The sequence below is a fragment of the Opisthocomus hoazin genome, chromosome 9 (assembly GCF_030867145.1).
Source record: "Opisthocomus hoazin isolate bOpiHoa1 chromosome 9, bOpiHoa1.hap1, whole genome shotgun sequence".
Taxonomy (NCBI): domain Eukaryota; kingdom Metazoa; phylum Chordata; class Aves; order Opisthocomiformes; family Opisthocomidae; genus Opisthocomus; species Opisthocomus hoazin.
This window is the reverse complement of record NC_134422.1, coordinates 13503518-13530352: the sequence shown is the minus strand read 5'-3', so window position 1 is coordinate 13530352 and position 26835 is coordinate 13503518. Positions and strand designations below refer to the sequence as shown.

At 42.6% G+C, this 26835-nt stretch overlaps 2 protein-coding genes across 2 annotated transcripts in view; one reads left to right on the top strand and one right to left on the bottom strand.

The window, feature by feature from the left end:
• The window catches only part of HSPBAP1 (HSPB1 associated protein 1), a 41122-nt gene extending 21191 nt beyond the window's left edge, over window positions 1–19931 (bottom strand). The window contains exons 1-3 of the mRNA XM_075429818.1: window positions 19847–19931; window positions 7271–7456; window positions 1522–1706 (exon numbers count right to left, since the gene is read on the bottom strand). Of these exons, the coding sequence (XP_075285933.1) occupies window positions 1522–1706; window positions 7271–7456; window positions 19847–19883 (408 nt within the window). The 5' untranslated portion in view covers window positions 19884–19931. The remainder of the gene's footprint in view (window positions 1–1521; window positions 1707–7270; window positions 7457–19846) is intronic.
• The window catches only part of SLC49A4 (solute carrier family 49 member 4), a 75004-nt gene continuing 68054 nt past the window's right edge, over window positions 19886–26835 (top strand). Inside the window, exon 1 of the mRNA XM_075429820.1 lies at window positions 19886–20665. Coding sequence (XP_075285935.1) covers window positions 20317–20665 — 349 coding nt within the window. The 5' untranslated portion in view covers window positions 19886–20316. The remainder of the gene's footprint in view (window positions 20666–26835) is intronic.

Genomic DNA, 26835 nt, shown 5'->3' with positions numbered 1-26835 from the left:
CAATTTTGCTTGAATGGGGGCAAGGGGAAGAAGGAGGTAGGAAAATGGTTTCCCTCAAGCGTGCTTTTATTGACCGAACGAAGCAGCAGGCTATTCACGTCTTCTAAGCTGCTGTTATCTTGTGCCATAAAACACATGAAAATGCTGTCTGTTGAGGCAGAAAGAGACAAAACCAAGGCAGGACCACAGATAGAGGAAGCCACTCAAAGATCTGGGGAAGCCTGAAACGTGCCTGGAGCTCCCAAGTTAGTTCAGACAACACGACCCAGTATCAGTCGTGCAGCCCAAGTTATGTGACCCTGGTTGTGTTTCAGTGTGCCAATGAAGGGACGGCAGAAAGAAAGGTATAATGGTCTCCATGCCCAAACCTTACATCCCCACCCACAGAACAACAAGAAAGGAGACAGTCTGAAAAAAGACTGAGCACTGAAAAATACTGATTTTACTGGTCTAGAAGAATAAAATACATATAAGGAGCACGGGAAATGCTTTCTGAGGATATAATTAATTTGAAGGGGCTTATCTGTTCATATTCCCTGTCATCCCAGTGATACAGTGTTTGCAGAGAATTATGATTCCATCTTTTTGAAAGTGTAGAAATGAGTAAGGCTTCATTTACTATTCTTTCTTCATACCTTTTGAAAAAATACACCTCTTGTATAGCTATCCTTCATTTTGCCCTCTTACAATTTGCAAGGAGAACCAGCAAGAATGAACCAATACATTTAAATAGCAGACAGACGTGAAGAAAGTAAAAGAAAATACCCCAGTTAGGTGTCCTAATAGCTGCATTTGGAAATTACCATAGGTTATGTACTTCTGTGGACAGGTTACTTCATATATTTTACTGCCTCCGCAGACAATCAAGGTATAATAATCCCACAGACTCAGAACCTCTCCACCTTGCAAACAGTTAACCTAAATATATTAAGGGAGGGAACTGTACTATTTTGAGAAAACCAGCCACAAGGTAAAACACAGAGCAAAATCATGCTACAGCCTTGTTGCTACAAGCAAATCCATACCGTCAAATCCTCTCTCCCGAGTGGAGCTGTTAATTCGGGTACCAACTGGGTACAAGGTGGATCTGCGGCAGGGTCTCAAGTTTGCAACATGCCAGGCCTGACGGCTGCCTGTCATCTCCACACCCTATTCTCCCCTCTCCTCCACACCTTCAGCAGAAGTGCAGGGAAGGCGTTCAGCTGCAGAGGTCGTACACAACTGCCCGAGCCAGCCCAGTCAAAGAATGTTGCAGGGCCAAATGGGAAGGGGCGTGCTGCCCAGCTGGTAGTTGTTTTTCTCACTTGTGGTGCTGTTTTTAAGCATGTAAGGAGACCCAGAATTTTAGAGGGCTGCCACTTGGTACTAGTTCTCCGTAAGCCTGAGAGCCCATAGCTTTTATTGCAAAATTTTAAAATATATGGCCAAAGGAGCAGAGAGGGGATAGTAGCAGAGGTTTCAAAAGCTACGCTAGATAATTTGCAGTGATTAAACTAGGAAGAGATAATATTAATGCGTTACCTGGAAAATTTCTGGCTTGTCTTCAAATATCCTGGCAATGTATTTGTAGTCAGCATAAGCCCAATATTTGGAGTACTCATAACAACTAAATGGTCCAGAAAGACAAGAAGGCTGCCCGCAACACCAAGCCAAAAACTCTTCAAGTGTAGCCTTCACGTAGTTACACCTGGTTTCAAACTGAGGATCTAAGCAACAAAAGAAAAGCCAAATATCACACAAGCATTGAGCACAGAATGAGTAAAAGTAGTATGCAGTTTCTCTCTTAGCTCTGGTTAAATGTAACATGAGATATGAAGTGGGACTAGGTGGCTTGACTCTGGTCAATTAAATGGTTCTCATCACCTAACCCGTAACTAAAATCTGAGACTATGGCTTTTTCAGTAAGGTTTAAGTGAATGACAGTTACCTTGAACTTGCTGTGAGGTACAAGCACACCAATAGTTACTGTTGTTCATGTACAAGGCGCCCTTCAGCACAGTAACTCAGTGATACGCCCAAGTTCCCTAAACAACTGAGAGCCAGTCCTTTGCTTCATCTCCCTTCTTAAGCGTGAGCTGCAAATGTGCACACAAGTATTTGTGTACATTTTATTCTGTCTCCTTGGATTCATGTAGATGGACATGTTGATCTTTCCCTTTCCCAACTAAACCAGTAACCAAATCAGCACAGCAATGTGTAGGAAGTGAATTATGGAGCCACACACATGCCAATGATCCATCTAAAATGCTGTGTGTCCTTATTTTTCACTTGGGACTGACAAAAGCATATTGCGGTGTTCCTTGGCAGACATAAAAACTATTTACCAGCAGTGTTTTGCTCCCGTCACGCTTTGGTCAGGCTGACTGATACAGCCTTTCAGCTCAAGGTCAGGTCACTTGGAAGGCCTACAAGACAACCCACATCACAGCATACTTTACTGGTTAATCGGAGATCTCCATTTCCCACAGTCGCTAATGGTGCCAGCTTCAAAGAGACTTATCCAATGTTAAAAAAAAAATAAAATCACTCTACTATAACCACTACTGAGAAAAAATTACTGCGGCCTGCATGAATGGCAATGACAGAGCTGCAGTTTAACCCCGCGTAACTTGCATAGAGCTGCTCAGAAATGGATCCTTTCACTGCTGTGCAGCAGCAGCAGCAGCTCTTCATTCTTTACTGCTCTCAATTTGTTATCGCAGCAATTCCCATAGAGTCTCATACACATGTTCTTGTTCCCTTTGGGTGGAAGAACAGCTTTCACAAACCTTTATCACTATCATTTTGCCATTTTCCATTGTAGTAGCCTAGGTAGTGGTTTTCCTTCCCCCCGCTATCAAACTCATTAACTAAAAATGTCAGATAAGGCCCACTATTCAGCAATCCGTAACCGGGGGCTGTGCAGTAGAAGGGCTCCCTACCTAATAACTGCATACAAGACATAGAAATCACCTGCAATAACCAAAATCCCCTGTATCTGATTCCCTGTCTGGGCTGCAGTCCAATGCCCTCTCCTGACACCCAGTCATTAATGCAATGCACATCCTTTTACTAAAAGATGGTCTGATGGAAAAATTAGATAAAAACCACAAGCACTACTGAAGGTGGCTCAGTATCTTTATTATTTTGATGAGAACAAAGAGTGCTCAGGACACTGCCTATTTTCCAAGATAACTCAGGAGCAAGTGTTTTAAAGGCAAATAATACGCTCTTTCTACCTCACACTGTATTTCAGTCTGAGCTTCATTTAAAAAATTCCAACTATGAAAGGCAAGACTATCTTCTAGGATACAGTCTCCTCAGGGCAAGTTTCTTGGTTTATTTTATAACTTGTTCAGCACCAAGGTGTGAGTGCTTATGGAAAAATAAATAGTAATAAAAGCCATATCTGGGCAATCTAGACAGATTGCTTAGATGGATTTGTAGACTGCAACTAGGGTGAAAATGTTAGCAATGGGCCTCTGAAAGCAACAACATTATTAACCAGTTTGCTAATACTTCATGACTAAAAGCTGAAGGTGTTTTGTAATTGGTAAATTATAGATTAAGACACATAAGTCTAAAGTAAGCTACCAGTGCTGTTTGATGACGTGGTATCTGGAGGTAGGACAGTCCTCCTCTCTCCCACCTAATGCCACAGACTGAACCCAGAGGGAGGGAGAGAGGGAAGAAGTGCTTTTTGGAGAAAGCAGCTCCCTTCCTTAGTTAAGGTCTGGTCCTGACATGCCAAATTCTGTTCTACTCAGAAAGGCAGTGTTTGCAATGCATACTAAGGGAAATGCAGGAAAAACAATAGCCTTAGAAAATACCCTAAAGCTTGAGTAAAAATGCAAGTGAAATGTCTCCTCCATTTCTTTAATCTTAAAAGAAAACCAAATGTCTATTCACAGCCGCTGGGGAATTAAAATTATTTAAATGAATAATCCAAGCAAGGAATAGCCATTTAATGCTATAACAAAGCACAGGCACACTCACAAACCAAAAACCTGACCATCCACATTGAACTCCAACAACCATCTCAAAACTCAGCTTTATGTGACATTTATTCAGCCTATGGTATTTGTACTGTATTTTCAGCCTCCTATTCAGCTACTGAGTCTATGGCGACCTTTATAGTCCCTCTCTATATCAAACCTCAGAGGCTTGAATTCTTTTGCTGTCCTTAGTGGTCAAATCTCTTGGGCAGATGTCCAAGTTGCAGCCCTTTTCTATCCAACTGCATATCTGACAGCATCAGCTCTATCCAGCATCTCTAAGACAAATTTCCTCCAGAGATCTTGTGACTCATAACTGATCAGCATGACAACCTCTTGTTCCCTCCAGCTTCTTCACAGTAAACTCAGTTTATTCACTTTACTACAGAAGCAAAGAAAATAGTCAAAATAAGAAACATCTGCATACAGAAGTCAGTACTGTGGAAGCTTTTTTCTTCGTTTGTAACTGCTGGTGTGCTCCAGGTAGCCATCAGACAGATGGGCTATAATGCTGCATTTTCTCTGCCAGAAACTCAGCTCTTGTAGCTGCTGTCCACCCGTTATCTCACCTCAGACAAAAAAAATCTTTCAGCATGGCTGGACCTAGGTGGGTAGGGATTTAATGATTAATAGCACCTTCATTGTTCTTGTAATGAACGCTGGTACTATCTCCGGAGATATCTTATCTCTGCCAATGCTTAATCCTCTGACTGTATTTTTTCCCCTCGTATGGACACATACTGTTTAACTTGTGCCATCTGACAGAATACTATTAAACACACAGACTTAGGTTACAAATAATTCACACAAATAACACTGCTAGCTCCCATGTTTTCCATGTTTCAGATGTGCCTTCCACATCCATATGCCTCAGGGAGTTCCAAACCAGCTAGAAAAGGAAATGGAAAACCCAAGCAACTCCCACCAAGTTGCCACATTTGCAGTTCTCACTTTTTTTATATTAAAGAATCTTCAGTTTGGGAATCCCCACCCAGGCTGCAGATGTGGTACTAAAGAAAGATGAAAAGTTGTCATAGTAAGAAGTCTCAAACAATTTTGGAGCTTCCAGATGAACCTTGTGGCTTAAAGAATCTCAGAAACTCTGAAGCAGCCATTTCAAGGTGACACCAAAGTACACCTACAAACAGGAGAACAGTTTCTTTCTTGTACCTGTTCCTGACTCAGTGGCAGAAGTGGTCCAGTCTAGCCTTAAGGCAATTAATCTATTGTAAACTTGGCAGGAATATTCAGAGATCAATACAATCGTAGTTGTATTCTCTTGTTGCTTTCTCTAACCACATCATTGCTTCTGTTTCATCTGGGAAAGTCAGCATGAACAATGGTAACAAAGAGAGGGCCTCGCTGAAAAACAATGTTAAGCATGCAAGAGTGAGATCAACCGTCTTCCAAATGACAGCAGCACATGAAATGTATTACATTATTTCAGACTATGAGATGTCTTAGCTAATGGCTTCACTAATGTATCCTTACAATGCAAATTCTTTATAGCATCGCAGGTCTCATTCAATTATAATATAACCCCTGAAGGCTCTACCCATCTTCTTGAAGACATTCTAGCTCACATTAGCATGTAATAGAGGTTCCTGGAGACAAACTGATTGCTCCCTAGGGATCGATGCCTTTAGAAAAAAGCAAAATACAGATAGATGCAACTTCAAGATACAAATTCCAATTTAAATCCACTCTATATCCCTAGTGACTGCAAGTTATTGTTAAGTGATGACTTATCTACTTAGTTGGTAGCATCAATCCATCACTTAGCTACATAACACTCCATTAATCCCATCAGAAGCTTCCCCAGTTGGCATACCCATTTGGCTCTCAAAAAGTGCCTGCTAATTAATGGAGACTAGGACCAAAACTATCCTTTTACCTGGTAAGCCTTGTGTATTACAACTGAGATATATTAACAAAGTGTCTTCCCTATTGGCAACGAGACGCCTTTTACATGTAGTGCAAGAACTGGCTGATACTTCACTGAACTACAGAGGAATTGCTGTGAAGATGTGTACCTACGTATTTACTCTACACATCAGTTATCCCATCTGTAGAAAGTGAACAAATAACATCTGTTTTCGCAGGAATGGCATACGCATCATTAATGCATGCTGGTAAAATGCTCTGAAATCCTAAAATGCCACACATTTTCCCTCTAACACTTCTTTCTGTTTCATCACTTCTCTTGCAAAAATTGAACATGAAATAATATGGTTATGATGCCGTAAAGAAAGCAAATTTCACACACTGTTGTTAAGTAAGATAATGTGATGTAATCTTACCACTTCCATAGGAACTGGCAGACCCTCATCTGGAGTCTTTGTGCAGACCCTACATTCCAAGAAAGTCCAACTGCAGAAGGTTAGAAGAGTACAGAAAGAACAGCTAGGTGGGGGTCTAAAAAAACATGACTTATATTGAACATTTTTTAAGAACTGGGTTTGTCTGGCCTAGGAAAAAAAAGACTGAACGGAGACAAGACACCTTAGGGAAAAACGTCTTTTGGTATGTGGTCGGGAGGGCAAAGGATGTACAGGGCATGAATACAACAATGCATAGCCTCTACAGTGGCTAGCAGATTGCCACCTTGGAGCATGTTTCCTGTATCCTACCGCCCTGGTATGAAACACCGTCTGTCCATGAACATGAGTAGTATTGTGTGGCTACAGACAGAAATAAAGTTGTAGCATTGAAAATCAAGTGCAAAAATTGTCTTTCTCCCATGGCATGTTCCTAGGTGCCTGAGCGAATCTGGAGGGTTAGAGGTGAAATCATTGCACTGGTGTCAAGTGATTTTCTTAATGCTTTATACTTCTATAGCGCCTTTCATCACAGGACCTTAAAGTATTCAAAACCACCACAGTCTTATAAAACTTCTGGAGGAAGGTGAGAATTATCACCATTTTACAGATGAAAAAACCCAAGATAGACTGGTGAATTGGCTAATTCTTTACTGTACTCAGGTTTGTGGGTATGGAAGCTCAGCTCACACAAAGAACTGAATCATGTATAAGACCAGGACCACACACACTACAAAGCAAGGAAAGAAAACTGAGACGCTTGGTTCTTCTAAGTTGGTGTTACCCACCAGACTTCCTACTCAGAACAAACACACAAGAAAGGAGAGTTCCACTGTTGGCCAAACCCGATGTCCTAAAAAGAAAGCTTGACGTGAAAAGCAGTACATTAGAGAGTGAACAGTGATAACGGAGACGCAGAGGATTGCAGAACCTAAAAAAAGAGTTGTGACATGTAAAGCCTGTCCAGCTCAGTCTCACCTAAATCCACTGTCTTCAGACCAAGCCTAAACTGGATTGTCTTTCCACCCAACACTGCAGAAAGGTATTTCGCATTCCAGTGCAGGGCTGGCCAGTCGCCAACCATGTTACAGAAGACTGCAGGTTGCTGTAGAGACATCACAATTTCCTTGGTTTTCTCAGGAGTAAATGGTTTGACTTCTTCGCCTATGTAAAGAAAAAAAAAACCAAAAAAACAGCTGTAGAGATATGATTTATGATAGATGAAGTGTTATCTACCATCTCCCACAGCACAGGAAACATTAAGAACTAACACCTCCTTTGTTTATGGTTGATTGGTTTACTGCATTTGTAGATTTTTTAAGTCAAATTTCTACTGCAAACACTGAAAGAACACTCTTACACTAAATTAAAGTTTAAAGCAGTGTATTAGCACACAAAATGTAACAAGAAAATAAAAATAGGCATATGCTTAGAATTTTCACTTGTAGCTTAGGCAATAAAGTGCTGTTGCCAAACTGTTTAGAATTAGGCTAAGAATAAAAAAACCTTACAAATAATGTCCAGAGCTTAGAGAACATAAATTTTATGATTTAATAGTCTTTCTGCATGGGATTCTTTCCAAGAAGCGTAGCACATCGTCAGAGATAGCAAACCAGGTTCCTGTGCATTTGATTTAAACCAAGGAACAGCAGCATAACCAAAATAGCCGGTATTTTAAAAGTGTTTTTAAATTTCTCATTTTCAGAAAAAGGAAATTGTTCCAATCCAAGAACTAAATTAACCCTAGATTTCCATTTACTCCTTTGCTGTTTAGAGATTTATATGACCCTCTGAAACTGTGAAGCTGAAATGCTGGCAACCTTGAAAAAACTCAGCACTTTCAGAACAACTTCTCTTTAGGGACATATTGACAAAAAAAAAAAAATAACATAACAGCTCCCTAGAGCTGAAGCAGTGGACTATAACTTCAGAACATAAAACAGTCCATTCATTATTTCAACCTCTGTTGAAGTTAATTCATCCAGAATTTGTATCTGTAGAATGCCTAGGATTTAACATACCGAATCGATACATACGGTTCTCCATGATTCCTAGCAGCTCAGTTAAAACAAACCAACCAATTCAATTCTCTATTTAGGGGTCAAATTATGGTCCAGCATGCACGATGGGTTAAACAAATACAGGACAAGAAAACTCCCTTTCCCACTGGGTGCTAATTTTGCCTCTCACTCCTCCCCTCTCTCTAGCTGAGAACCAGCTAGTCCCACACTGGGCAGCTCTGCGGTGCCAGCTGGGGCAAACACAGAAGACCCACTGGGAACAAGCTCAGCGAGGAAGGTTCTTCAGCACTGTTTCAAACATAACAGTATAATATAAATATATGAATGCTGAAGTGCGAAGAGCAGGAGTAAGAGGAGCCCTGTGCATGCTGTATGCCATATCTTTTTGGTAACTTATGTGAGGCCTTCTTCTTTCAACAGGGTTTATACTCCAGCATATCTGGACTTTTTAGTTTTCTAAATTAAGCTGCTGTCTTCACACAGATTTAGTGGGAGGTATCAGGACTGGGGTTTCCTACAGTCAAGGCGTCCCTTCTCCCACGGACTTCCTAGGAAACTGAATCCCTCTCCTTTCGCTCATAAAAACTCCAACTTGAAGCTTCAAAACTAAAGACCTCCAGTATTTTATCTTTACAGAGCATAAAATTTTTAAATAGCTTCCCTTTCTCAAGGCAGATGACAGGAAGGAGTTTGGGTTTCGGTTTGTTTTCCATGTTTCCTCTTGTAGGCAGAGCAACACTTGACAGGCTGGTGCTGCCGTGACACAGAGATGTCTACGACACTTGGCCTTCAGTCTCGCGCTCCAGCAACTTGCACAACCAGGACATACGGAGGCCTCACAGGGACCGTATGTCTTGCCATATGGTCCTCCCCACCCCGGGTAGCAGCCTGTGGGGCTTTCCGAGCAATGGGTTAGCATACCGAGAGGGAGCACGTCCCAAGGGGGCAGAAGGACCGTCTGCAGACCCAACGGCATGCGCTGGTGCAGCTACCAGGAGCTGGCTGCAGGCATGGTAAGAGGTTAAAGCTCAGCACGTTTCTTCGCATTGATGCTGCTCAAAGACTAAGGCAAGACTCAGTCCAGATCGGAACACTCCCAGGGGGTTTATAAAACTTTGGTCTTTAACCAGTGCAATTACAGTATCATACAGAGATAGCTTTCACAATGCAGGAGCTGGCTGGCCTTACGTACCTCTCACATTTTCCAACTCATAAAAATGAAATTATTCCTGCTTAGGCTAACTTTATCACTGCATGGCTGTATTTTTGACTACCTGATTGTTTTTGTTTTAAGGGCAGTACATTTAATTATTTTTGAGGATGTAAATCCAAAGAAATGGAAGAAATTGGTGGATTTTGTAAAGCTGAGTTTTATTAAAAGCTTCAGGTCTATCCTGTAATTTCAGTCAACAGTCGGGATGTGCTATAAAAGCAGAAATTTTACTGGGAGAGACAGGAAGGCTCATTGAAGCCAACTGTTGATTCTGTGTGGCTTTCTAACATGCTTTCCACATGCACAGTGTGCTTTTGAAAGGTGTGTTTTTTACCACAGTTAATATATAGTGGGAAGCTCAGAGCTCAAGCTACTGGGAGAGTTTGTGTCAATGCCAAACAAAAAAACACAATTGGACTAAACACCCTCTCTTCTACTGAATGTTAGCTGGAGTTTTTTGTCATGTCACCACGCTTTATTCAGTTGTAAACCTACTTCCCTGTAAAATTTCGAAACAATGAAAGAGGACAGTCTGTCTCAGGAAGATAATGATTCCTATCTTCAAACAGTATTAAAATCATTGTCAAATGAGGATGTATCTTTTCCTGATACAGATAATCACATGCAATATATGATATAATCAACAGTGAAGTCTGAAGCACTTTAGAAAATTTAAAGCATTAGATAAATGAATATTCGGGTTTTTTGCAAAGACAAATGGGGATTCGCACTGATTTTGTGAGAAGAATCTTTAAGTGTCTTGATGCAGTTTTATGTATTCCTTGGTGACAACAACAGTCAGCTAAACATAATTCTTTCCCCATAATATTTGTCATACATATCTAAATGCCTGTTAGACAAAAGGCACGCGATAGAAGGTAAATAGCATCTACTACATCAATCAGATATTATGATACTTTGGAGAACTCTGCTCATGACCAACAGAAATTTCTGATGGAATTATATACTGTAGGAGTGGTAAAAGATAATTAAAAGAGATATCTGAAGGTATCTCTTGAAAGAGAGATTAGCAGAAAAATTTGTAATTGAAAATAATAATAATCTTTTCCTTAGTTATCATTATCATAGCTTCACGCAGACCTCATAAGTTGGGCTCTTGCTTCTCAATGTTTCCTGACCTGAAATCGATGGTAACTGATTCCTAGGCAAAACCTGAGATTGTAGAACATGTATAAGGGCATACAGTTTGGACATAGATGCGCGTAAGTAAAATGTGTATAAATAGAATGTGTTGCAAAGAAACAAAATGTCCATGGCACATCTTGGGCAGTAGATACCAAATTCTTAGGGGAGATCAGGCAGCAGGAGAGAACAGAAATGTATATTCCCTTTGAAAAGAAAAGCTCTGTTGGTGTCTTCGTTTTCTCAGTTGCACTCTAATCCAAAAGAGAAAAGGAATACTGTTAAACTAGTTCTTTCTGTCGGGCTCAACAAATGATGCAGCTTCACAGTACAAAAGGAAGTGGGAATAATTTGTCTCATGTTTTGACTTCACACAAGGCATGTATAGAATCCAACCAGGAACTGAAAAACCAAACCAAGTTTCAGCTCAAGTTTTGTAACTGTGACAGCTTATATAATTGGCAAAAAAGCAGGTGTTCCTTAGAAAGGTAACAACTTGTGAAATAGAGATACTCCAATTAAAAAAAACAAAGCTCTCCAGTCATGTTTACATGAAGTGTTGTCAAATATGGAGACTCATCCAGACTCACCACTGAGGGCAGGCAACAGAAAAGCAATGAATTGGCCAAGTACTTTCCAGTAGACTCTGTGCTTCTAAGAGAGAAATTAATCTAATGTTTCTGACGAACAATTTTTCTGAATAACTGAGTAGGGTTTGGGAATAACGAGTTTAGCACAGCAGGCAATCTGACGAAAAGTGGACTTGATCAAAGCTGTTCAGAAGTTAAATGTACTGTCGTTAAAAATCTAAATGTACTGTCACTCATTTAAAATAATTTAGCGAATTGGAAGAGTTCATTAGTGCGTGGCAGTTGGCTTTTGCCAAAACACCCTGCTGCTTAAATATGAAATTTAATTGAGAGGTATTAAAATTCTTTTCTAAAAGAGGGAGTACAAGGAAATCCTGGTAACATATTTGGTATAAGCATCATCAAAATGTTTTTCTTGCAAATCTGTAATGCTTCATTATCCTTATTTCTTTTAAAAAAATTATAAAAAGTTAGAAGAGAAAATTGGCAGTTTGAATACATTAATACAGAGCAGCCAGGTCACTCAAAAAATAACTAAACTCAAAAATTTTAACTATCCAGCAACCAGGAGTGGGAAAAGAGAAGGTATGAGGGAGGATGGAGAAACTCCCCAAACCAAAGAGAAGTGACTTGGTTTGGAGGTCAGACTTCATGATTTCACAGTACATTAACTCTGTAAATTAAAAAACAACTTGAAATAACCTGCATGTGATTACAACGTTATGTGCTACAATCAGCCTACTCTGGGCAAACAGAATGCATCCATACACACACAACTAGTTTTCGGGATAGACCGCTTGAACATCTCGGTATTACTTCCTGACCAGTGATCGCTGTTACAATTATTTTTGACTCCGGGAATGTCAATATTGCAGGTGCAGCATAGCCGCGGGGCATCTAACCGAGATTTGCATAAATATTTTGGCTACTGGAGGATAGTTAGCAGCTGCATGGAGCCTCTCAGGATAGACTGGTCAAACACAGCTCCACACTGGTAAGACTGGCACCCGAAGCTTACTCTGGTGGGTTGAAGGCAACACACCCTTCCTTGCCCTTCGTGTCTGCTACTGTGGAAGGAGGGCATCAAAAGAAAAGAAAGAGGCCAAAAGAGGAATTTGTATTTGCCCTCACTTTCCAGTCCTGCTGCAGCAGGGTTGAGCATCTTACAGTTTTTATTACAGTAAGTCTGAGTGACTCAAGACATGAAGTAAGATAAGAGCATGGGCTATGCCCTCAAACCTCAAACCGTCCTTCCGATAAAGAAAAGGAAATAGCTACCAGACTTCTAAGGGGTGAAGTAAGAGGTTGAGCCCCGAACACGGCACTGGCAGGGCCTTCCCGCCCCTGCTCTAACTGACATCATATCATCTTGAGCATACCTTTATGAAATTCCTCTTTAAATCCCATATGGCTCTTCCTAGAAAGCTCTTCCTGAACCCCTGGCCAGCTTCTGCCTGTTGTCTCTTCTCCCTCCCGCAACGCACTTTTAGAGAGCAGTCATGTTGCTTTCAGCTCACTGAATACTCCATGACCTCAGCTCCTTCGGTCTCCTCTAGTAGAAGAAATGCTTTTCTTTCCTTCCTTGTCCTTACAGCTCCTGCCTGCATCTTCTGCCATCTGAAATGTTCCCTTCCCCTCCCACCCCCCCAAACCCAGGAAAATTAGGATATATACAAGTGACAGAAGTCATACTGAATGTATTTCCAATGAACTTTGCATACTTCTTACTGGCAAGACTGCTGATTGAAAAGAGAAACACAATGAAACTGCAGCACTCACTGGATAAACAGTATTTCATTTTCTTTTGAAGGAAAAGACTATGGTCTTTGACCAAAATCTTCCATCAGGATATAAAAGAATTTCTCCAAAGGACAGACTGTTATTCTTTAAGCTAGGCTGCTACAATTCCACCTTTCTGTCTGTTTGGGGTGTAAATTATACCCACCTGCTGCTGAGGAACTTTAGTAGCAAAGCCATTTCTTCCCAATACCCACCGGCACTGATACAGATTTCTCACAACAGTTCCTAACAGATGGAAAATTTAATACAAAACTTAACACTAATATAACATTATGATTGAAAGTAAGAAAATTGGCACATCAGGGAACTAACATCTATATTTCTAAGAAAAAAAAGAGTTTGTTCGTGTTGTAAGTAAAGTTTATTTCTTTTTAATAGTAAATATGAACGCACTACACTTAAACTGAGGAATGCACTGTATAAAATTCACTGTCAGAGACTGTAACCATTTACGACTTTGTCCTATCCTGCAAACTTGACAAGAACTTCAAAGTGACAGCAACAAAAGAATCTAAATCTTCTAAAATACACCATTTTCCCATAAGCTATTGTAGTCAATAATAGTCAATAGTATCCTAAAAATATGGTTTTTCCCATAAGCCATTGTAATAAATAGTCAATAACACAGCTGAGCCTTTTGAATTTGATCTACAAAGGGGATATGTTCACTTTGTTCATTATTAGAATACATAGGATACAAATTATGATTAATGACTAAGTTAATTAGAGGTATAATTGCCGGAATGAAATTATACTTTAAAAGAATAAAAGAAGTATTTTTCAATGACATAAATTATTGAATTGAAAGAAACCAGAGAGACCCACCACGTGAACCTCAAGAACAGCTTCCGAAGTGCACAATAACCAATGTGTACCACCAGGGTACTAGACTCAGGGATTGCCATTATTATAGCAATATTAAACAAAAAGCATGGCTATTATTCCATCTGTTTACACCACTCCATTTCTCTCAGCATGGGTAAAACAAGCAGAAGCGAGCTTAACCTTTCTTTCAAGTTGCTATGTAGCTTTATAAAGGTTCTCATGCAGCAACGCGAAATTTGTCTGTGAAAAACTGTTAGTGCATGTTTTGAATCTTGGGGTTCATATAAAGAATGCAAAATCTTGCTCTGACCTAACATAGAACTAAGGACACATTCAACCTAAAACAGCTCACCAAAATGTGAACTACCAAGCTCTTCTAATTTAATTTTCAACCTTAACATTTCATTAAGTCTGTGTTTTTAATATAAAACATTACATTAATTACAATATATAATATTATATATTAAATATTATTTTATTAAATATAAACAAAACTCTGCTTTTACTGAAAAAGCACAGCCTTGTTACATAAAAGCTCATATTTCACACCTTTATAATAATACAAGCTGCTGCTAGTTGTGTCAACATATCTTTACCCTCCTCCCTCCAGAGATTTTCTTTCTCTTTTCTTTTTTAAATAAAGTTGCCTGCAGAGTTGCTTTATCTGTAAACACCAGGAGCTAAATATCAGAAAATATCAAGGACACTGGAGGCCCAAATGTCCACTCAGATGTGGATAAACTCTTGTTCGAACAAGCTGCACCTGCTTTTCTGGAGACTAAAGGTGACCTTTAATTTTAGAAGAAACCATGACAGTGCTGCTGCTGGAAGCTTCTTGCGATATGCAAAATCCACCAAAACTCAGTATTTGTCAACTTATTAGTATCTCTGGAAAAGTCTTTTCAATAGTGAAGTTTCAATATTTTCAGATTTCGTCTAAAAATTAATGTCACTATGTCAACCATTGACTAATTCAATATTAGTATTATAGGAAATAATGTCTTCTACATCCAGTCTTCAAAAGAACATGGTACTTAGAAATTCAACCTCCCACACATTAGCAAATCAATAAAATTACAAAAGGTTTAAAGCTGCACTTTTACACCAAGACATCCAAACTGCCTTACCATTGCTCTTGTTGAAATACTCTAACAGAAATCAAAATCTTGTGCTACTGTACCTACTCCCAAGAATCTCATTGTGTCTGATCACAAAGCATACAATAATTTAATCTTAAATCATATATGCCCCTGTTTAGAAAAGCAGAGACACAGAAATAACTGACTAAGCCTCTTCTTTCTGTACAGAATTACATGATAGAGAGTCACACTTCCAAACAGACAAACAACATTTTGTGAGCATTATGTCTTCAATATGGATCTGATCCCCAACACCTACCCAATCAGGTCTTCAGGAGACTCATTTGGAGAGCCCACAACATACCTACCCTGTGACAGCCAAGCGTGACTAGCCTGACCAACAGAAACAAACTCCCCAATACCTACATCATTAATGCTATCAGAGCAATATTTAAGTTACTCCTAGCTGCTTAGATGCAAGACAATAGGAGAAAAACAACACAGTCTGATCAGAAATGAGAAACACACTCATCACAGATACAATGGACAGACCAGTACCAGAGCAATACAATTAGCTCTTCTTGCTGGCATCAATGAGATCTACACTGAGGCAGTCCTAGCCCAAGGAGACAGGTGGAGATTTTCACCTGGTATTCCCAACTCAAGCCTAACATCCTCGTGTGACTCAGTTAATTTCCATCATTCTCAGGTTTTTGGGAAGATAGGAAACCATCAGTCTTTGAAACTGGATTTCCCTAATGCTATTTTGGGATGCAAAATACTGTACTGCTGATGTCTGCAGTCACTTGCACATGGTGGCCCTGAATAAAATGAAAGAACGTAGGGACCATGATCTGGTGAGGTTGGAGCTTCAACCCAACATCCTTAAAATACCTAAAATACTGAGCCTGAAGGCTGTCTGAGTGAGGTAGGGAAATACCCATCAAAATGAGCTTGGAGGAAAGACATCATGCAGCTTCCACCTCCCCCTCAAAGAAGATACAATCATCATCTACATGTTCATTTTTAAGCAAGTGACGAATCGCAGAACAAACAGAAATGGAGTACAAAATGCTTTAAATGTACTCAATGTCCAAGTCACGTGTGACGTTTGCATATTCCTTTTGAGAGCTACAGTAAAGAACATACAGTGTGGTCTACAGGGAATCTGGTGAGATGTCCTTTGTCTGTCAACGAACAAAGGCAGAATAGTCAAGAGAAAGGAGCTACCCCACATCTCGCTAAAGGACTTTGCAACGGGCTCTGGCTTACCACAAACCTAGAACCATCTGCACTGCAATGGTTACCTTGCAATGTGGATATATACAGCCTGCAATCAAAAGGTACAAATGAATGACTACTAGTTAACATTGATACTCGAATTTAAGAATGAAACTGTTCAGCTTTCACAAGCTGAAGATGTATCTGTATTTTCATTTCTTGTTGATACTAAAGAAAAAAGAAGCACTGTAAAACCTTTTTCCTCCTGAAGTACAAGGAAATCACTGTACAACACCAGAGCTGGAAGCCTATCTACCTCTCAATAAAATAGGTGAGAAAAGATGCTGAAAGGTACAGAATGCACAGACTGGAAGGTGCCCAAACCAAGCCCAAAACAGAGCAGATACCGAACAACTTATTAATAAGTAACTAAAAGGAAAGGGATGTCAAAACTGGATGAGGGAAGAGCGGGATTTGCTCACACCTCACAGGCTCACCTTCAAAAGTGTTGCTCAAGACAGCAGGTGTAAAGAAGAGAACCATTACAGCTCCTTGCTACACTAGTGCTGTTTCTGGCACCTCTGCAACTACATTGTCACAACTCCAGCTGAATTCTAGAAGTTGAGGGAAATCCCTGGAAAACAGGTCTCTTTTTGGATGCTTCAAGGAACAGTCAGAATTAGCTAAATGCCACTTTTGAACCTTTGAATGTATTTCGAGTCCTGCCCACTTTGTGCCAAAATGCCCTTCACAGGGTATGCAACCAATTGCTACTTCTCAGATTGCAAGCCATGAGTTGACAGAAGAAAGTACAAGACTGTACAAGTGATGCTAGGAGTTGCTGCGAGAGAGGCATAAGAAACAAGGGGATGCTGAACTTTATCAAGTCTCTCTGAAGAAAATCATGTGGAGAGCAAATCTGCCAAAAACCTGATGACCGGAGACAGCAAATGGCACTTCCCAACGCACTAGGAACCAGGGGTTGCACCGTGGGGGGGACACTCTCCAGGACTGCTCAGCTCAATCACCACATGATAGGTGTGTTTAAGCTGAATTAGACTCTCCAGATGCCTCAAGGTTATAACAAACCTGTCAAAGCCTTCAGTTTATCTTAATAAACCAGGCTTAAATCAGCACAGTCTAGGTGCCAACTCCTAAGTGGATCAGCCAGGCCTGCCTCGGGGATGGGATGAGCATTTAGCAGCAATAACAGCTTCAGCCATATAATTTTTACCCATCATCACTAGTCTATCAGTGCTCCAGGCCACCAACTCCTCCTAAGACGAATTCCAGAAGGTTTTAGGCCAGACACAGGCAGATAAGCACGAATACGGAGACGCAGACATCTTGAGAGCTTTTAGGTTTGAAATGGAGGCACCTACCAATAGATACACTATCGTGGCTGGGCAATTAGTAACTGGATGGCCTTCTGTATCACAATTTTGGATCCAGCTGCCGTTAAGTCCATGCAAGTCCTGCTATAGGCATGAAAATTCTGGGCCAGGAGGCAAAATAACCTTTCCACTTGCCTGAATACATGTGCACTTCATCTGATAATATTCAAATCTCTTTAGCTACATTATAATGAGGTTAAAGCGAGAAAAGATTTCCCCACCCCAAGTATTACAAATGTCAGTAATGAGAACAGTAAAAATGTCACCACATGGAGAAAAGAGTGAAATTAGCATATTTAGAGAAGTATTATACCCATGAGTGAAATAATGCAATCAGCTAGCTGCAAGATAAAGCTAATTTGGTTTCCAACAGTTTATCAACAATGCACTGCTCCTTTACATTAACAAATTTAAATGGTACCATATCCTGCAAACAAGAATAATTCACACAGAATATTACACTGTGTTAATTAAATAGCTGGAATAGAAAAGGTCAGGCTATGACTGAAAGATGCGCACATGGGTTGTGAAGCTATGAAAAGAGGAGCGATTTCAAATCAAGCAATTATAATAAATTATTTAAATCATGATTAAGTCAATAGTAAATAACCCTACATTTTCTGAGTCTATTTTGACAGCTCCTTCCTTTTGTTGCTGCTTCTCTCTTTCTTGCTGCCCCACGCAAGAGTTGAAGTATCATAAGATGAGGTGGCTTGGATAAGTTATCAGACAGTTATCCTGCTTATATTCAAGTTTTCATTTCACTATGCAGGTAGTAAGAGCCAAGTTTTGCAGTTAAAGGACACTGCAAAGCCCCACTCGCCTTCCTTCTGCATGGGTTTCCTGCCACTAGAACAACCAAGGAACACTCACAATTACTACAGTTAATTGAAAAATGTTCAGAGAGAGAAGTATTTTCTCACTTTGTTTACTTCTGCAAATGACAGCACTTTGTCTTTGGCACCATGCCACCGAATCAATTATCTTACAGCAGTAACACAGCCATTGCAAACTGAAAGAACATTTTGGCATGGGCTAAAACATGCTGAGGTGGTAACGTATGAAAAAGACCTCGTAAAACAGGGAATTAATCTTACTTGAAGCCCCAGAGCACTACTGGAATATGCATCGGTCATGATAAAATTTGAATCTCATCCAATATTTTTTACTGTATTTTATTTTTGTCACTACAGTTATACACAACAAGCTCAAACTTGAGTTTACTATCCGTATGTCTCCCCATTATTTAATGGTACATGAATTTTATTTTTCCTGGGGAATTTCCTGAACTTTTCTAGACAAAATCTCATTTTCTTTTTGATCATATTTCTACTGATTTCAGTTGGTATAAACTTCCTTTTTGCACCTTCGGCACAATTTCTAATTCGAACCTCAGTCTAGCAAACGGAGCTGTGTGGGCTAAACAAAATGCAATGTCCTTTCATTTTGGGAAGAATTTCATGGGAGTGTGTGGTTTTGGCTGCAAAAACATGGGACGGGCACCACGTGTGAAATTCAGACCTGTGCTGCCCAGCGCATCAACAAGAGTTATGAGACTGTATCTCAAACCGGCCCGCGCGGATCCCGCTGCTCGGCTCTTCGCCAGTGAAGCACACAGGCACCTGTCAAGCCAACTTCCAGACTCTGCGACAGAACGCCTAAGCAAGCCAAACTGGAATGCTTCATTTTTTTCAGGGAAGATGAAGCATTATGCAGCATACGAGCCATTAATTTCATGACAAGTGCAGATGGTAGATACACAGCTGCACACTCCCTGTAACCTAACGCAACGAACATATACTTCGAACTACTCCAATGGTAAGAGCTCCTGATGCCCTTAGCACAGCCCACACGGCGGCACATCCATTCAAACCCTGTTAAAATGGGGTTTAAGCGCAAGCCGAACCTGAATCCTCCTCTTTCCCCGCAGTTTGGGCCACGGCTGATGGGTATCTGCCTCAACCCGTCCCCCTGGCAGGGCAGGCAGCCCGCGGCACCGCCATCTCCTCCCCCGCCCACCCGCCGAGGGGCCGACCCAGCTCTGCCCTCCGCCGCCGCGGCGGGGACCGAGGGCCGCTTCGGAGGAGCTGAAGGAGCGGCGCGGAGGCCCCGCTCACGTCCCCTCTTCCCGCCCGCCGCTCCGCGGCCTGGAGGGAGCCAAGCCGCGCTGTCGGGCCCGGGCCTCGCCGCGCAGCCGGGCCGCGCTAGGCCGCAGCGCGGCGGCGGCCGCGGCGGCTGAGCGGGCGCGGAGGAGCGAGGAGCACCTACCCGGCGCGGCAGGACGGCGGCCCTCCGCCCCGGCCATGCTCCTCGGGCTCTCCCTCCGGAGCGGCTCCGCCGGGCTCCCCTCGGCACCGCCCTCGCTAGCGGGAGGGGGAGCCCGGCCCGCCGAGCCCTGCCGGGCGGGGCTGACGGCGGCCCCGGGGTAGGGCCTCCTCCCCCGTCCCCGCCGCTGACACCCGAGCGGCCCCCTCGCCCCCAGCGGCGGCCTCCGCTCCCGAGCCCTCTCCACCCCGCGGGGCTGCGGCTGCCCGGCGGCCCGGGCGGCGGGCCCGGCTCTCCTCCCCGGCGCCGCTTCCCTCCTCCCCTCGCCGGCGGAGGAAGGAGGCGGCCGCCGGCCCGCCCCGACCGCGCATGCGGCTGTGCCGGGCCGGGGCAGCGCCGCCGCGCTCGGGGGCTGAGGAGCGGGTGTCCCTTCCCCCAGCCCCGTTCCCTCCTCCCCGGCGGGGCTCCCGCAGATGGGCTCGGGCTGGAGCAGCGCGGAGGAGCGGCAGCCCCTCCTGCCACCGCCGCCGCCTCAGCGGCAGCAGCAACGGCGGCGGGGGCCGGCGGGGGGCCCGGCGGGGCCGGTGCCGGTGCGGCTGGCGCCGTTGGCGGGCCGCGTCTACGGGCGGCGGTGGCTGGTGCTGCTGCTCTTCTCGCTGCTGGGCTTCGCGCAGGGCCTGGTGTGGAACAGCTGGGGCCCCATCCAGAACTCGGCCCGCCTGGCCTTCGGCTTCAGCGGCTGGGACATCGCCCTGCTCGTCTTCTGGGGGCCCATCGGCTTCGCGCCCTGCTTCTTCTTCATGTGGCTCATGGACAAGAAGGGTGAGCGGGGCCGGGGGCGGCGGGGCCGGGGGGACGGGACTCCCCGCCCCGCCTCTGCGGCTTCCCCCGGGCCAGGCCGGGACGCCGGGGCCACGGCGAGGGGCGGCTGGTGGGCCCGGGGCCGGGAGAGGGACCCCCGCCGCGCTCGGGGCCGGTGGCCTCGGCCTTGGGAAGGGGGGGACTGATACTGCGAGGGCATCTGCAGAGCCATTTTCAGCACGCTGCTCAAACAAAGGCACCTCAGAGGCCGTTCCGGAGGAAGGTGCTTCAGGTGTGCGAGAGCTGAGGGGAATGACGGCGTCTGAGGTCGCGGCTGAGGCGAGGGCCTGAAGGAGGTGCGCTCCGGTCTGCCATGGCCCTGCCGGTGTTTGAGCAGAAGGTGGTCGCGTTCTCTGGTGATCAGCTGGGAAGCAAACACCCATGTTGTTGGCTGGATCGAGTAATGGCAGCGCTCAGGGCGGCCGCGGTGTCTCGGAAGAAATACTTTGTTTTTGAAAGCAGACTGGACGCGAAGATGGTGGTTTGCTTTTAGTTGCGCTAGGGAGATGCGAAGGCAGAGAAGACAAACCAGAAGTTGTGCTTCGGGGTTTCAGAAGACGAGCACGAGGGAGAGTTTCCTACTTCGTGTTCAGGCGGTTGCGTCTCGGTGGCAAACTTCTGAACATGGTCTTTGTCTCTGGAGAGCTTCTCTGGGGCCGGTGCAGTTTGGCTGCAGTCACTCCGGGGACTGCCCCGGCGAGGTCGAGTGCCTGTGTTTGCAGATTTGAGCTTTTGGGCCTAAATCCACAGAAGCATTTAGTCTTTTAATTCCTGTTTAAACAGGCCTCTAAACAGGAGATAGGCGCCTGTACCCTTGTGGCTCCCAGTGATAAGTGCTACTCTCATTCCATTTATTTAGGAATTAATAGCTAATTTGTGGGAAGGGGGAAAAGTGAAGGCAGGCGGGGAGAAAAGTTGTAGCTGACGAGGCCTGTGTCTCAAAATTGGAATTGCTTTTCCTAAAACTGAAGAAGCATTGGGGGAATAAAACCTATGGAGCTGAAAATATGCTGTCCAAATGAGTCTGTGGTGGCTGTACAGCCTGTCTCCTCTCAAGCAATTTAGACTTAAGTTGACAACATCTGTCTAGACTGCTGTGTAATAGTGGTGCTAATTATCTTAAATTTAAGGTAAGGTATTTTGTTTTGTACAGTGAAGACGTTGACTCTGCTCATGGAACGAAGGAAATAAAGCTGAACTTGAACCTGTGCTTGTAGAACCGAGTCTGTATTTTGATTTCTTCATCTTCTACAAAGTTGATTCTGAGCCATGCAAATAAAATACTGGAAAAGTGTCAAAGTAACTCTGGAAGAAGAAACATTAGTGTTTTGTTGTTTCTTTAATGCGATTAGTAATGTAGATTCTGGATTTCTTGGTTTCACACATAGCTTGTTTTAAAGAGAATACGTGTACAAGTATTTGTATTTTCCTCATTACCTTAACTGATTGCTTGGGTGGGTTTTTTTTTTTGTTGTTGTTGTTTTTCAGTTTCCTTGTTTATTGGAGATACTGATATGAACTACCCCTTTGCTCTTGCTTTGTTGCTTTCCTCATGGAGAGAATTTTGATTGATAGCCTAAGTAGAGCGTCTCGACTCATTGACTTTATGCGTAAGGAGTACATAAGGGCCCTGGAGTGTGTTCTTTACACAGCAGCAGATTTTGTGGGGGCCCTGTTGTGCTTCATGCTGTTTTCTGAGTCTGGATGATTCACACAGAGAATGTGGTGCTGTTCACTTTGGAAGTGACGGCGGAGTCGTGCCATTTGGCTTCCCGCGGAGCAAACAGGAGAGCTACTGCTGCCCAGCTCTCCCATGGGACACGTTTCTCCCAGAGGCACATTGCAAAGAGGTATCCGCTCTTTGGAGTATGCGTGCGTGTCCCTGGAGGAGCATGACTCTACTACTTCGAAGTTGTGAAGTTGGTTGGGTGTGGCCTCGCAAGGGCAATATTTCACTTGCTTAGGGGTACAGATGCTCGTTGTTACACCAAATTTACTGTCTGTACCAAAAATGTAGAGAAACGACACCATTTGCTCTCCTGGCTTTTAATCATCTGTCACTGGAGTGAGCTAGTAAAGTAACTGTTAGGAAAAAAATGTATTTGTGAAGTGTCAGCATGTAAAACCTGGCATGTATCGGAGGTATGATGCTGTAGATGATGCATGTCAGAATTTGGGAGAAGATTCTGTTGTGAGATAGTCCTGTACTTCACAGTCAGAGGTTTATCTAGCTGATACTGATACGTAGCTGCCTGCTGTCAGTTAAGTGTGATTTTGTTTTGTGATGCTTCAGACAAAGTCCAGAAGTATTTGTCTTTTTGGTTTTTAGCTGTTTATTGTACCATGTAGTTTGAAACATAAACCTGTTTCCATACCAAACTTCTGTTCTATTATTTGTGCACCTTTCTTATTTCAGTACTGCTTATAAGGGTTTGGTCAATGTTTTTTTTTAACTTTTAACTAATTAGAAGCTGAAAGATTGAGTATTCAGCAATAGGCATGTTAATAATTCTACTTGGAAGAAGCATTTCTTGGGCTGTGTGATTCAGTTCCGTCACAGCTCCTCAGAAAGTGTGAGGTCTTCTGAGGAGAGAGGATCGCAGTGTTTATTTTTAGCACAAGGTACGCTAAATAAGCTCCGAATTATGTGTTTTCAGTTCTGTATAGAAGGGATCTAGAATGGAGAAATTACACTTTTTTTGTTTTCTAACCTCAAAGTGTTTCTTGGCCTTTGTCACCTTTTCCCTCCTGGCCTGCCAGGAGTCTCCTGGGATTTTTTTGGTGAAGGCCTGTTTGCGTATGACGCAGGTAATGCGGCTGGACAATGGGAGAAATACACGGGCTGGGAAAGGTGTGTAGATGGTGTCTCTTTTGGCTCCCTGGGGAGTTTCTGTGGGAGATACTACAGGCAATTGTATGCCTCCTCCAAGGGCTCCAGTGACCCGGAATGGCTGTTGGTTTCAGAAGCAGCGTGACAGACAGTCTTGGTTGGCTTTAGACCATGTTCCTGTGGATCTATAGGGATTTCCTGTTATGAAAATGAGGGTGGATCTTCACCACAAGGGTAGTGATGATCTTCACAAGACTGTAATTGCAAAAAAAAAATCTTACTTGAAGGTCTGAACAGACTCGGGAGGAATAGACCTTTTTTTGAAGGGTGTTAACACTGTGTTTTAAAGGGTCTTTGGGGCACTGGAAGAAGCCTGGATGTAGCTGGTGTTTCTGTAAGGCATGCAAATTGAAAGCTATTTCGTATTTTTTTGCTGAGCTCTTGTTATTCTCAAAAATACATTCATTTTCAGATGCTTAGCAAGGCTCACATAGCTGGAAATTCTTCTCTGGGGAGCGAGCCCTGTTCCCATTCCTGTCTGCCGGCTTCCTCTGGCTGAATGGAAACTTCTGCAAGCGTGCTTTTCCTCGGGAGCCTGGGGCAGCTTTCCATGCTCCTTGGCTGGGTGCTGTAATTGACACAGCGGTGGCATTTGTAACCTTGCTTGGTCCTGTTCTGGGATGGGTGCATGTTGAAACTCAGGAATTATGTTTGCATGCATCATTTTTGAGTATGTGCCATTTTGAAGTAGGTTTGAAACCCTTTTCTGTAAGTAGAAACACAGGTGTTATCTTGCTTGGTTGATTTCTTGGTGAAGAAACGTCAAAAGATGTAGTGTGCCGTGAAGCTACATGTGTCTTATTTGGTGCATTTTCTGTAGCAAGAGGATTAGAGAGTCCTTGTTTAAATGATAATTACCTTGAGAGATTCAATAAGACTGAAATTAAATGAGAAATTACTTCAGTGTGCAGTTGGATGGACCCTTGTTGTTTACATGATTAAAATTAGCTACAATTTGTCACATGATGCTTGAGTGTTTATGGATGTTTCGTGCCTTGAGTGTTTCATTTCCTGGGAACTGTAAATATAAGCATACAGAACTGTTAGGTTGTTTATATATCTAACTCGAAGCTGAAAGCATTCCGTGGATCTGGTTCACTATTTTTTTTATTAAGTTCATAGTTACAAGTTGAGACCTGGAAGCAATATATAATGTCAGTCTTCATTATGTTCCCGTATAAGCAAGAAGAGGCAATGAAGAAGGAAATACTTTATGATAATTTACATTCAATAAATTGAATGGTGGTGTTTTTCATTAGTTTTCAGAATACAGTGGACACAGTTTTATATGGAGTTTGAAGAAATATGACATATTACTTATACAAGTGACATGTAATCTATTTCTTGGTCCTTTTTTATAAAATGGTATATGCTTACGTGGGTGGCCTAGACATTCTCAGTAACTTCATTTTGCTGAAATGAAATTTACATAGCATTGTTATCCTAGTGATTAAATTATGAAGTAGAGAGAAAACTTCAATAATCAGATTTTGGTTTTTAATGGAGATTGGCTTGTCTGTTGAAACCATTAATGTTTTTACTTGTATGAAATAGTGCTTCCTCTTCTGAATATCAAACTCCTGATTTCATTGCTGTCTCCTAGATCACGCTTCTCAGTTTCCTTCTCCGAGACATTTGATAGTTCTTACTTCTACCACGTGGGAATTTTGAGGTTAAATCCTTTAATACATTCTGACAAAATAGTCATGAATATTGAGTATGAGTGCTAAATCGGGCTTTACTAATATAAAAATGTCTTAATAACTATTCCCTGTACAAAATAAATGGCGCATGATGGATAAAGAGAGATCTGTATAGCAGCCTTCATGTTTGAAGTTCCCAGATTGTCACTTTGTGCTGCATGCATGGAAACACTGATTTGTGCTTTCAGGGGACCTTTAAACTCCTCTAACTTGCATCTAGGCTCACTGGAACAGAAGGGAGAAGACTTCCAAGTGACCTTGTTCTCCCCCTAAATTTTCATCTAGGAAGTGTTTGTGAAATGCCTTTGGCTTTATTTTGAGAGGTGTGAAGGTGGCTACAGAGAGCAAAGAGGAAGCAGGTGGTTGTTCCAGAAGTCAGTGGTAACACGAATGGTCAGTAAAGCCAACAGATGGGGAAGACTTTCTTTCTCTTAAGTGTTTCCATTGCACTTAGCATCTCAGGGTCCTTGTCTGTCGTTCAGGCTCTCAGACAGCGTGGTAGTAAATAGAAATTGTAGCATGTTACTGATAACTTGGAAAAATTGCAGCAGTTCTAGTTGCTGATAAGTATCACTGTTGGTATAGATGGGCAGTGTGAAGTACTTTCCATCGTGGCACTCACAAGAGCATGCAGAGTTTTTAATGGAAGTATTCAGAGTTCTGTTGTGTCTCAAACGATCATAAACACATGGGGTTTTGGTTAACAGAAGGACAAAAATAGGTGAATTGTGAACCTTTAAAGTCGGAGAGTTTTCACCTTGTGGCAAAAAAACATGTTTTTATCTCGTTTTTGTCATGGTCTCAGAAATAGACTTATCTCAGACGCATGACTGCAAGATACGTGGCCAGTATTTCAAAGTGACCAATTTGATAATTCGCGGGTCAAGTTCAAGCGTAAGCCTCAGCTAAAGATGCCTAGGATAAGACTTGGCGTAAGGCTGTAGGACTTGAATATAATTTGGTAGGATCAAGCTAAAAAGATTTACACACTTCAGCAACAGGAGAGGTTTATACCGACCTTATGGTTTTGGTAGGTTAGTGCAGCCTACAGGAAAGAAATACCCGTGGGAATGCTTACAGGTATGAAAACGTGGATAGAGTGGCAAGGAGCCAGTGAGAAAGGAGAGTGTGATGTTTCTGGCACTTGACTGAAATATGCTGGGATTACAGAGAATAGTCTCGTCATAAACAACTGATTCTACTCAGTAACATTTATGTTAGTGGCAAAGGTCTTGTTAACTCCAACAAGAGCAGCAGAAGGCAGTCCTGGGTTTAATGAAAGCTAAATGTGATCTTAGTGCTTTAGTTTAAAAAAAAAAAGGGGGGGGGGGGAAATGCTCCGAGTCATTTGAGGTGAAAGCTGTATATATTTGGTGAAAAGGGAAGTGATTAATGCACTTCAACCAAGTGCAAAAGGAGTTTGAAGGAAAATAGCTGTTTTACCCCAGTGTGTTCTCTCTCATCCTGGGGACATACTCTATTACATGCTATGAACAATGCATATTTCATTGTACTTTAAGTGATACTGATCCACACCC